General features: G+C 42.8%; 1 protein-coding gene across 1 annotated transcript in view; it reads right to left on the bottom strand.

The window, feature by feature from the left end:
- The window catches only part of CLVS2 (clavesin 2), a 148,969-nt gene that overhangs the window by 90,360 nt on the left and 44,963 nt on the right, over positions 1 to 13,646 (bottom strand). Inside the window, exon 2 of the mRNA XM_029596402.1 lies at positions 7,821 to 7,995. Within this exon, the coding sequence (XP_029452262.1) occupies positions 7,821 to 7,995 (175 nt within the window). The remainder of the gene's footprint in view (positions 1 to 7,820; positions 7,996 to 13,646) is intronic.

Genomic DNA, 13,646 nt, shown 5'->3' on the forward strand with positions numbered 1-13,646 from the left:
CTCTGTTTTTCAACAGATTCAACTTTGTGCTCAAGTATTGTCCAGGAGACAAGAATATCAGAGCTGATGCTCTTTTACGCTCCTTCCTCTCCAAGGACGTACCCGAAGAGCCACAATACATCATTGACTCCGAGAAGGTCATATTGGCAGCTACCCATTCGGTGCCTGCAGGAAAGACAATTGTACCCAAGAACCTCAGGAAAAAGTTATTGGCTTGGGCCCACGACTACAAACTCTCAGGACACCCTGGGCAACGAAGGACATTGTCTAAACTGCAAACCTTTTATTGGTGGCTCACCATGAAAGAGGACACGTTTGCCTACATCACTTCCTGGGCAAACTGCACTAAACAGAAAACGCCGCCAGGACAAAAATGGGGTCTCCTCCAACCCTTGCCAGTCCCTGAAGAACCGTGGACACATATTGCCACTGACTTTGTGGTAGATTTACCATCATCAGGAGGGAACAACACCATTTGGATAACCGTAGACAGGTTCTCGAAGATGGCACATTTCGTGGCTCTCCCAGGCTTACCCACCGCCATGGAGCTCGCCCGATTGTTCATCACGCACACCTTCCAGCTGCATGGCTTGCCTAAGCACATAGTCTCCGATCGCGGAGTTCAGTTCACAGCTAACGTCTGGAAGGCACTATGCAAGAAGTTCGATATAGCTCTCGACTTCACATCGACATATCATCCTCAGTCAATGGCTAAACAGAAAGGATGAACAGGACACTCAAGCAGTTCATTCATGCCTACATGAACACCCGACAGAACGACTGGAGCGAACTGTTGCCATGGGCAGAATTTGCCATAAATTCTCATCCAGCAACATCCACTGGATCAACACCATTCAAAGTGATCTACGGACGACTACCAATACTACCACTGCCACTTCCGTTATCAGTATCATCCCCAGCAGCACAAACAACTGCTACTGATATCCATCAACTCTGGACTCAGACTAGCGAGATGCTAATGAAAGCAGGAATACAAGCCAATAAAGGATACGATGCTCATCATCGCAAGGCTCCAGACTTCAAACCTGGTGACAAGGTCTGGATTCCAACAAAGCATTTAAGACTCAAACTTCCTTCAGCTCGATTCGCTCCTCACTTCATTGGACCATTTCCCATTCTCTGACGACTGGGCAACCTCTCATACAGTCTGAAGCTACCAGCTACTTTAAAGATCCACAATGCATTCCATGTCTCACTATTGAAACCAGTAATACTCATTGAATTTTCCCTCAAGATACCCGAATCTACTCCAGTAGATGCAGAGGAAGACATCGAATACAAAGTTGATGCAGTTCTTGATGTAAGAAAATGAGGCAGAGTATGGGAATACCTCCTGTCATGGGATGGTTATGGCCCAGAAGACAACTCTTGGACTCCAATGTCCAATATCTTGGATAAGAAGATGATACAGGATTTCCATCATCTACATCCGCAAAAACCTAGACCTGGTATGTCATTGCCTGGACGCCCTTTGAAGGGGGGTACTGTTGCGTCTGTCGGTCTTTGATGGCTTCGCCCCGCTTGTTGCACCCCTATCTCAGCTTCTCCCGCTTACCTGGGCAAGATGGCTACTGCAGCATCGTCAAGCCGACCTCTCTGGCGTCCCCGGAACAGCTATGGTACAGCATTACACCATTGCTCCTCCCAGGTACCTGCTTGGGTACACAGGCGCACGCAACCCATGTCTAAGTACACACAGTGGCGCGAACCTCGAGGGCGTTCCTTCAGCTGACGACACACCAATCCGGGTGTATCTACTTCTCAAGATTGCTAGCTCATTGAGTTGGCAAAGGCTCGAATAGACTTGAACTGTTACTGTCTGCGCTACATTGCTGCTTCCTTGCTGCCTGCGGGAAGCTCTCCTTCTGCCCTTTGGGGTTTTACTACTAACTTGGGTACCCGCTCCTCGGGGGCCCTCTGTTCTATTTTCAGGTGCCATTCACGGAACAGATACTCGCTCCTCGAGGGCCTGCTCTCCCTGCCTCAGTGCCTGTGCCCACGACAACTATCTGGTGGAATCGCATCCATAACAGCTAACACCGAGTGAGGACTCTAATATCTCATCTGTCTCATCCATAGTACCTTGCTGCAGAATCTCCTGACATCACCTAGGAGAGAAGGGCTCCCTCTGCCAAGGTCCCTGAGACTACAACTCACCACTGCCACCTCGTGGATACTTCAAGCTGTATAATAAAAGTTCAAATACAGAGTTTTCTGTCTAAGAGTGTAGCCCAGTGATGTGACTTCTCACGGGGCTCCTCCCCGTGGGCATGGTCATCTCCACAGCACCCAAGGAATCACAAAACACACGAAATAACAACATCCACAGGTGGGCAGTATAGCTGCGGTGTTCTGCATGAGAGAGTTGTCAGAATGAAACCTTTTCTATGATCCCCATCACAAAATGCATCATCTAAAGCATGCAGAACAAACCCGTGATGAGCCTGAAACTTGTTGGAACAAAGTTCTTTGGACTGATGAAATGAAAATTGAACTGTTTGGTCCATAACCACACAAGTTACTGAAAATTCCACTACTACACAACTACATCAGTGACAGCTAAGCTTTTCAGCACATCATTTGCAGTGATCTGTGGGTTCTATTTTTCAGATCTGACCTGTTTCTGGGCAGTTCCATCACATATTTATTTATTTGATTTATATTTATTTATTATTTGGTTTATATTCTCCTGTTTGGCACTTCCATGCGGATTTGTGTTGGTCTTGCAGTTCTTGCCTTGACTTCAATAGTTCCATGTAACTTTCATTTTTTAACAATATTTCTGACAATGAAAACTGCTAGCTGGCAGCGTTCACAGATTTCTTTTATAGCCTTCCATTGTTTCATAAGTTTGAATTATCTTCCTTTTCAAATGCTGAGACAGCTGCTTAGAGAAGCCCACAGTTTTTGAAAATAGTCAAAACAATAATCTCACAAGCTGATAGTGAAAATGGTCAGAGTATTTGCATTTACCTGAATAATTGAAGGCCTAATGAGTCAATTAACCTTTTTAACTTAATTACTAGGATTTTTTTAAGTTATTGACTCAACTGGAAGGGTGTTCAAACTTTTACACATGCCATATTTATTTTATTTATTTATTTGGAGGTTCTTATATACCACGGTACATATAGGTCTACATCACCTCGGTTTACAGTAAACAATAACTTAGCAACAGGCTTTACATATAACAGGTTATAAGGAAAAACAAGAGTAGCAACAAATTTTACATATAACAGTTAATACAATACGTAAACAGTCAAAATCATCAAGTTTTACATAAATAACGATTTCAAGAGACCAAGATATAGCTCCTGTAAATACAATCACCAAAGGAAAGTTTAAAACTCAGTGTAACCATATTCACTGTTTTATTATTTTCAATCTTTTAAAATCTGGAAATAGTAATTTTGCATAAATATTGCATAAAGATATTGACAGTAGCTTTCAAACTGGTACACGGGAGCACATATACGCCTGTGCATGGGCACAAGCCCAGACACACAGCGATTTTATAACATGCACACACATAATGTGTATGTTATAAAATAGTCTGGGCACACGTACATGTGCGCCCAATTTTTGCAAGTGGGTACGCACAGCTGCTTAAAATCGGGTAGGAGCCGCGCAAGTGGGGAAATTTTATAACAGGCGCGTGGCCACGCCATGACCAGTTTCACCAGTTCGTCCACCAGTTCTTCCAGTTTAGAGCTAGGTCCTCCAAACCCCCCTGGTTCTTTTGCCTGCACTCCCCCCAGTTACTCCACATCCCTTATACCACTTAGGGATACCTGTTTGCTTTTTCTTTTTCAGCTTACACCTCTTCCATAGCAGAAGTTACGTGGCACTGGACCTGGGCGTGCACCCGGGCATGTAAGTACTTGCGCACACATCTCTTGTCCTCGCCCCCAAATGCCCAGGCTCCACCCACACCAGGCCCCTTTTTTTCTCCAGTGTGAGATGTACACGTATCAGCACATTTGCGCGCATTCCCCCACTTTATAAAATCGGGTGGACCCGCACGTGTACTAGATGTGCACTCATCTCCCAGTTTTGGCGCACACGTCTCTTTTAAAATTCACCTCACTGAGTAAGTGAATCCAAGGTGAAACAATCTTACTTTAAGTTGATCGATAGTGGCTAAACAAAACCCTGCAACTGACACTTGGGCTTAAAGAAAGTTATTCTTTTTCCCTCCATACAGACCAGGTGTTCCCAAAATCCAGACCTTGAAGGTCACAATCCATTCCAGTTTTCAGGATTTCCACAATGAATATGTATGAGATATATCTGCAAACATTGGAGACAGTGCATGCAAATAAATCTCATGCATAATCATTGTGCAAACCCTGAAAGACAAATTGGTTTACAGCCCTTGAGGACTAGATTTGGAAACCTCCGATACCAAATATTTCGTGTTTTTTTCCCCTTCTGTGTGTGTTTTTTTTTTATCGTCTCTGATAAAAATGAGCAGCAATGACCCTTACTGGCTAATATTAAAAGGAATGCGGTACTCCCATAAACGTGCCTATCGGCGCGCGAGCGATGATACACTGCAATTTTATACTGTGCGGAAAAGTATGCGCATATCATTTAAAATACCCCCCCCCCCTCATATATGTTTGTGCATAATCTTAAGAGGCAGCTCAAGTAAATGTCCCATGGGTATTTCCACTAGGGCTTTAGCAGCTTTTACGCGTGAATGCAGGCGGATTTTAAAATATGCTCACGTGAGGGAGACAACAGTTTTTCCAATTAGTCCACCAGTTTGTTTAGTTGATAATGAGGTCTTCAAGACCCTCTGGTTGACCTTGAACCCTCATGCTGTGCTGAAAGTCCTAAAACCTGAGATCTCCAGACCTGCTCCTCATCAGGCCCAGCAGTAAGGTCACATGGATCACATGCCAATGCACGACATGGTCAGCTTTATTAAAATTCGGAGTTACACTCTTTAGTCTTGGCCCCACCCTGTTGTGAAGGAAATGTTGTCAGCATTTTTCGCGCTCATCTCGTTACCTGCAGCAGCAATCCCCGACAAGTAGTTTGCAAGTGGTCACTCCATTAAGCATTGAACTATTTGGGGAGATTTTCTGACATATTCTGATCCTTTGGTTTAAAATGCTTCTTCAATTTTATGTGGGTTCCCTCCCGATGCAGTTTCCTCAAAACACAGTCCGTGTCAGGGAACCGTTACATTATTAATACAGACTCCTGTTTTGGATGCTACAATAGCTTGTTGCTTGCCTGAACATAATAAAATTCCTATATGAACCTGAAGGACTTATTGAATCATTTGCCCCTCTTCCTTGGAGTCGTTATCTAATTTGGCGGTCCACCCTGCAACACCCATGCTATGCCCATTTTCCGCCCCCTTCTTCTTGATACATACATGGGCATGTACGCGCGTAGTTCGCGGCTTTTTATAATTTGCGTTGCTCGTGCATGGCCCACAAAAGCGTGTATGTCGCCATTTTTGCACAAGCAACACTTTAAAAATCTACCACTTAGTGCTTAAAATTATATTGCGGCTGTACTCTTTGTAACATACTGTGCCATCTACTTACTGTTCAAGGGGTATTTTGCACCTTGCTGATAGCAGCATTCAGTGACATCTACTATGGAAAAGGGATTACCATTTCAATATTAGATCTGACCTCATCCTGAGGCCAATATTCAGGTTAGCCGGATAACTTGTCCTGTATATTCAGTGGAATAAAAGTCCCAGTGAATATACTTGCTTAAATCTACCTGGCTACCTCTTGCATGCAGTTGAGAGCCAATTGGAAAACCAGGAGAACAGAGTCTATTCAGAAGCACTGTGTCTGCATCAGAGAGCAAGGACTCAGTTAAACAGAAGCCCGGTTGACCTGTAATGATCAAGTCCCGAGCACTGGAAATTTCTTTTTAATTGACTGAGCATTTATAAGCAAAAGGAATGAATACTGATTTTGATATGTGTGTTTGTATTATCGTATCAACTGGTTTTCCTTTGCTGATTGACTCTGACTGAAGAATATATTGTGTAAGAAAGGAATGAGTGCCACTGAATTTTGAATGGATGGCTGTTTCAGTTTCTTCCCCTTCAGTCCTAGATTTGTCAATAGGGTGGCAAACATTTAGGGGCAGCAAGGTGGCTAAGATGTGCTGCTTTCAGCTCTGCTGAATCTCATTCAGGAGAGAACAGCCCTCTGCTACCCTTTAACAGACCCTTACAGGAAGTTTGTGTGTGTGTGTGTGTTGCGGGGGTGAAAGCACCAAAAGTGCTTAGGGGTAGCCAAATCCTAAATTTGTCTCTTCCCTTTCTTGAATTTCTGAATGAACAACAATGCTGGTGCCTCCCCATTTTTTATAATATATGTCATGGGGAATTTAATTTGCCATTTGTAATAAGTTTGCAAAGACCCTGGCAAATATTTTGAATAGAGTATATACAGGGACAGAAGAGTTTTTTATAGATACACTGAGGCAAATCTTCAATCAAAACATGGTGGGGGCCTATATTTGACCAGCAGATAGCCGGATAAGTAGGACTCAAGTTCAGCAGCCACTAGATAGCCTATAAGTCACTTATCCAGCTATCTAGTTAGCCAGATAAAAGGTGGATGTGCAGTGGGCAGATCTGGGCAGTGCTACTTAGTCAGATAACTTATCTAAGCAGCGATATTGGGACTTAGCAACATAAGTTATGCAGCTAAATATAGACCTGCTATTGCCTGACTTAGCCGCATAACACTTATCCAGCTAAGGGGCTAATTTATCAAAGTGCTACATGGCGTTTTCACATGCAAAAATGCCATTAACCTTTGGTGGGATGCAAATGAGAAAAAGTGGAGGAAATTTTGGCCACACTCACAGTTTTGTGAAGTTGCTGCACAGCCAGCCTAGCCCCTACCACCACAGAAAGAGAGAAAGCCCTTGAACAATGCCCTCACACTAGATAGGTATTTATATCTCTATGGGAGGCCCACCTAGTAACTCGAGATAAGGTTTAGGTATTAGTATAGGGGTTAGGGGCCACTATGACAACGATATTGTTTCATGTTATTTTTTAAATGCAACAAACAGCAAAAATCATGACATTTCATTTTTTCAATTCTTTTTTTTAGTGTTCCCTGTTTCTGAATAAAAGCAGATTTGCAAATAGTGTACACTATTCAGAAAAAAAATCCCAAATCATCCCTAATTGAACAGAATTTGGAAAAGAACTTCTTCCCAACAAAATAAAACAAAACAAAAATAATACTTTTGGGCTTGCATACCCCTAAAAAGATTAATTTTTATTGCATAAAAATCTACCTAGACAAATAGTATATGCACAGATTAATTTTTCTTACTGCAAAGAATGTTTTAATTGAATAAAAATATATCCTCTCAGTGACAAGACAACTTATGCCCCTGTAACTTCCTGCATAGTCAGTTAAATTGGAAGGGATGTTATTCTGGGTTTATAGCTTGCTTCATAAAATCTATTAACCATGAAAGAAAAGAAAATGCAAACACAGGAATGCATCTGTGTGAACAGTGAGGACCAATAGCTCTATCTAGTTTTATAAGCCATAAACGTTTTGGTTTAGAACCAAAACCAACTGCATGGATTGTGATACAATCAAGAAATACATATATTTTTCTTAAAAAGGACAAGAAAGATAAAATATGTATTAGTTCATCATCATGGCAATTTTTCAGTATTCATTAGTCTGAAAATCATACAAAGAGAGAAATGACAGGACTGAAGATTTGCTGTTTATCTTGAGGCATAAATAATGGAGAAGAAAACTTTGAAATAGGAAGAAAATTACCTGGAGCCCCTCGATGGCTAATCTCAACATGCTTGGAGTAAGTTTGGAAGCCTGCTTGAAAGTGAAGTTGCTCCAGTCAATGATCAATACAAATCCATTCACCTGTAGCTCTGGATCTTCAATCATGGCCTCTAAAGACAGCAGTATGGCACGCAAAATATCCACTAGTGTGTACCTGTAAGCATTAGAGGTAAGAAAACGAAAACTGTCAAAGCAAGACCATTCTAGATCTATTAATTTGAAAAATGTGTTAAAAGAATTTAAAAATTTTTAAAATACCAAACTGTGGAGCCAATGCAATAAAACCACACTGAAAGCCGGCACTATGTGTTCAGCTCCTGCTTTCCTAATGCACCCCTCCAGGGAGCACCATGCAATATTTAAATTAGGGGTCACATTGTCAAGGAGGCGCTAGGGTTGATTGTGCGCCCCTAGCACTCCTTGACAGCAGGAGCTCACGAGCGATGATGAGCAATTTTAGTTTTGCCCCACAATGGACACGCGTTGTGGAGGCGCTAATCCCCTTATTACCTAAGCGGATAAGGTAGCACCTACACAACCAGCGCACAACTGCAGGTTAAACAGTGAGCTTGGCTGAGTGCACTGAATTGCATCGGCCCCTATGTAAATGATGATAGCATTACAATACAGAGGGGCCGATGCAATTAAAATGTGCTGAAAGCGGGCGCTGGGTGTTCAGTGCCCGCTTTCCTAATGTGCCCCCAGGCACCCCTCCTTGGGTGCCATGAAATATTTAAATTAGGGGTCACATTGTCAAGGAGGTGCTAGGGCCAATTGCAGAGGGAGCCTGCGAAAGTCAGCTGTACACCGGTTTAGAAAACGGACGCCAAATTTATCGACGTCTGTTTTCCTAATTGGCACACAGGTAGGGGTTCAGGAAACGGAAGCTTGTTAACTGAGCATCCATTTTCCGAACCTGACCGCCAGCACTTTTTAAAAACTTTTTCAAAGTTTTTGTTCCTCCTACTTAATATCGCACTGATACTAAGAAGTAGGAGGATGCACAGAAAAACAGTATTTTCTGCTTTTCTGGAGTGCTCAGCAATTAATGCCTGCTCTAGACAGCCAATATTTTTTTAGCTTAAAAATGTGCATTTTTTTAGATGCACATTTTTTTTGCACTGCGGGTGATTCCCTAATAGCCTCATCAACATGAATTTGCATGTGCTGAGTGTTATTAATTTCGCCACATGTTGGAAGTGTATTGTGTAGGCGCTAATCCACTATTTATTAACCCAAGAACAATCTCTCCTGTGTATTAACTGCAGTGATTGTGCTTCTGCCCAGTTTACCCTTTGATAGAAGTATGTCTCTTGAATTATAAAATGTGATTAAGTTTCTTTTACCTGAATAATAAACTCAGATTCTGCTTCAGAATCTGTTCCTCCTCTCTTGCCTTGTTTCTAGTTGTGTAATCTTCATAAATTTTTAATGAAAAACAGTCATGCATAATCCATTTACTCTCTTAAACACTAGTAATATCCTGGTAAGGTCTAATACAATTACAGGTAACACCCAAGGATATCCCAGTAAAATAACTCATCAAGAAAAAAAATCACTTAATGTATGTAAGAAGCCGATGCAGAGTTTTCAGAAGTGAGCTGATTTAGTCAAACTTACTGGCGTTTAGTATGGTTCATGCTGCAGACTTCAAGTATTTGCCTCTGTCAAAAATGTTCTTGGTAGACCTTTAGGTGTCTTTCCAGGTAATCTCTCTGTTTGCCAGTCTTCCTAGTCACTACACCCCCCCAACAAACCCCTTGCTCAGACAAAAACCAGTGAGGTCAGGCTCTTCCCCCTCTCACCAATTGAAGTTACTACCCTGTCATATCCCAATCCTCCCTCCCCCCCCCCCGGCACTTCCCCCCCCCCCCAGTTCCCGTGGTCAAACAATTGCCACAGAGAGCAGGGTCAGCATTTACCCACTCCCAGAGAGGTCCAACACAGCTTTCACAGAAGGTACTAAGAACTGAACTAAAGAATCTCTTTCTCATTACATAAACCAAACAACATTTAGGGGGTGGGGAGAAGAAGAAATGAGGAGATTGATTTAAAAAAAAAAAAAATCTACCTAAAGAAAAGGCAATAACATGGACTCTACTCACTTTTATATATCAAATACAGGATAATCCATTCTTGAAGAACTAGGTATTAGGAGGCAAAAATCTACTCATAGAGGCTAGAAAAACTCTGAGTTGCTCAGGGGCAAAAGAAAAGAAGCAATCAGCATTAAGCTTGCCCACACATTTACATGGATACCCAAGGAGCTCCAAAAGGCTGTGCTTTCTGGTGCAAGACGGGGAAGCCTTTTCTTCTTTCTTGTGTAAATCCTGACTGATTGACCAAAGAAGTTAAAATTCTTTTTCTTGAAGTAATTTTTCATTAAAAAAAACCCTCAAATTTTTATTTTTTTTTATATACCGACATTCGATCTAGGATCTCACATCGGTTTACATTCAGGTAGTGTTGGTATTTCCCTATCTCCAGAGGGCTTGCAATCTAAGTCATTCCCAGACTTATTCAAGGGCTGAAAAAGGGTTAATCCATTCCCTGTATTAGAGTAATTGCTCATACTTAAAAGAAACATCTCAGTGGATGAAAACTCCAAAAACGCAGACAAATTTTCTAAAACAACCCACAGTTTACTGCAGGAAAGTATCTTAATGGAACTTGTTTTCCTGTTCCTTACCGCAAGTCGTCTCTTTCAGCTCCTTCTACCAACTTCCTATACCCTTTGCACCAAACTCTGGCTCCTCTCTATAACACTCTAGGATTCTCTCTGAACTCTCTGTTTGCCCCCAGCTGGATTAGGTCATTCCCAGACTTGTTCAAGGGCTGAAAAAGGGTTAATCCATTCCTTGTATAAGAGTAATTGCTTACTGTGTGTTAAGGTCATTGGCGTTATGAACATATGAAAAGATAGTAGGGATGTGAATCGGGTGCCCAATCGTTTGCGCTTTTGGGTTCGAGGGAAAAAAATGTTTGTTTCGCTTTTTAACCGATATATAATGAATTGAGAAATATCATATGATATTTCAATTCGTTATAAAAACAATTCACATCCCTAAAAGATAGTAAATAGACCTGAATCCAGGATTTTACTGGCAACCTTCTTTTCCTTGGAGTGAGTTCCATGCACCCTATAGCCTTTGTTGCTATCACACACATTTATTGTATGGCCTTTGTGTAGGAACCTTAGAAGCATGCTTCATTTAACTCACTAGATCTTCTATTTGATTACAGGTGAAACAAATATTGGAATAATATATATGTAATGCAGTGGCTGAAGATCAGGTGTGCTGCGGCTGTGGCTTTCATTTTCTCTTTCCATCTTGGTCTGTAGGATGTTCTCCCGCCAGCAAGGGGGGCTGGGGGCAGAGGTGGTGTCAGAAAGCAGGATTATCTGAAGTTGCTCCTGTTTTTCCCATTTCTGCCTCTCTTCTTTAGTAGAAACTGCATGGGGCTCTGTTCTCTTGCCAGACCTGCTGGCCCCATGCATTTCCCATTGTAGAGAGAAAAGCCGACAGAAGAGGAAGAAACAGCACTAGGAAAGCCTGCTTATAGACTTCTGCTGTTCATGGAGATTGGGGGGAAAGGGACAGCTGAATGTTCCAAGGAGTGTGGGAGAAAAGGGATGGGAAAGGAAGAAGATGATTATGATGTAACAGGATGAGGTTGAGGGGTGGTGGTAGGGGACTCTTCATATTGGTCAAATGCATTGCTGCGTATTTATAAACCGGTAAGATGTTTAAGATCCTCTCAGTTGAATCTTTTGGAAATACCCACAGTGCATCAAACACACTTGTTTTTCACTAGAGAGACCTCATTCTCTATTGCTGCACCAGCTCTGTGGAATCTTATTCCCTTTGAACTCCGTTCCTTAGACAATGTAAAAAGATTTAAACACCTATTGAAAGAGTTTCTACTCCAATGTGCTTTTAATGTATTCTAGAGCTATACAATGTATTCTAGAGCAGTGGCTCTCAACCGGTGTGTCGCGACACACCAGTGTGTCGCCAAGCACTGGCAGGTGTGTCGCAGCTCCAGGTGTTCCACTGCCCCGCTTGTGCTTCCCTTCTCCCCAGGGGCGGGGCTGAAGAATGGAGAGACGCTGCGTGCCACCGCTGGAGGCCAGGCCGGCGGGGCCGAAGAATGAAGAGATGCTGCGCGCCGCTGCCGGCGGCTGAAGAGTGGAAAGACCTGCACGAAGACGCCACAGGGCTGAAGAATGAAGAGACGCTGCACGCCGATGCCAGCGGGGCTGAAGAATGAAGACACACTGTGCGTCGATGCCAGTGGGGCCGAAGAATGAAGACACGCTGCGCGCCGCCGGCTGAAGACGGGAGAGACCTGCGTGCCGATGCCAGCGGGGCCGAAGGAAGAAGAGATGCTGTGCGTCGCTGCTGGCGGCTGAAAAGCGGAGAGACCCTGCGCACCAAGGGAGGTCAGGCCAGAGGCAGCTGAGAAATGGAGGCCAGGTTTATTGGGCCAAACAATGAGAAGAGGCTCCATGTGAGCTTGTGTGTGGTGTGTGGTAGAATGGGTGCCTGAGAGCGTGAGTGACAGCTTCGTGTGTGTGTGTGGTAGAATGGGTGCCTGGGTGCATGAGTGAGAGCTTGTGTGTGTGGTATAATGGGTGCATGAATAGCAGTGTGTGTATGTGGTAGAATGGGTGCCTGGGAGCATGAGTGAGAGCTTGTGTGTGTGTGGTACAATGGGTGCAGGAGTGGCAGTGTGTATGGTTGTAAGTGACAGAGTATGTGTGAGATTCTATGTAAATGACAGAGCATGTGTGTGATTGAGAGAGCCTGGTCAGGGAGGTGATGTGTGTGAGACAGAGACTGGTCAGGGAGGTGACTGGTGTGTGTGTGTGTGTGTGTGTGTGTGTGTGAGGAAGAGATACTAGTTAGGGAAGTTACTAGTCTGTGTGAGACAGAGACTGGTTGTGACTGGTTGTGGGCCCTAAGGAAGAGGACTGTGAGGAGATAGCTTCAGCAGCCACTCCTGCTTCTGGTGAGTGCTATTGGTCTGCAAGGGAAAGGAGTAGGAGAGTTGCTGGAGAGGGTAAGTAAAAGGTAGCTTTTTAAGTTTATTTTTCTTGATTGACTGCCATTTTAATTATTGGGTATTATATGATGTCTGCTGTTTTGAAATATTTTGATATTTAGACAATTTTTATTAATGTTTATGAGTTTTTAATTGTTGGATGTTATTCTGTTCATCAGCTGTTTTGTAACATTTATTAGTATAGTTTTACAATTATTTCTGAGTGGGTATCTATCTATAGCAGCTTGGCATGCTCTGTTTTCCCAATAGGAGGTGTATTAGTGTTTAGGGCCTGGTTAAATATTTGTAGTGGTAAATTACTGTCTTTTCATAAGGAGGGGTATTGCCAGTAAAGAGAGTTTGTTTTGCTTTTACTGAGATGTCATCAGATCCAGAATATCATTTTTTGTATGGTGAGCTGTACGGGTAATGCCCTAGTTCTGCTCTGCACCCATTTTTGGGGGTCAACATGATTCCTGAGGATGCAGAATGTATATTTATATTTTGTCCCATGACAGTCACATGTTCAGTGTGTCACGCACTTGAGAACCATCTGTCAGGTGTGTCCCAGCCGAAAAAAGGTTGAGAACCACTGTTCTAGAGCCATACAAGTGAGATGATTCCCTCATCTGATGTGATTGATATAATTTATATGGGATATAGCACGAAACTTATTTTAGTTTACCTTTAGGTAAGGTATTGGTCATCATAGTTTCTATGAAACTAAAGGTATTTTTGTTTATCAAATGTGTGGCTGAT

Source organism: Rhinatrema bivittatum, chromosome 3, assembly GCF_901001135.1.
Source record: "Rhinatrema bivittatum chromosome 3, aRhiBiv1.1, whole genome shotgun sequence".
Taxonomy (NCBI): Eukaryota; Metazoa; Chordata; class Amphibia; order Gymnophiona; family Rhinatrematidae; genus Rhinatrema; species Rhinatrema bivittatum.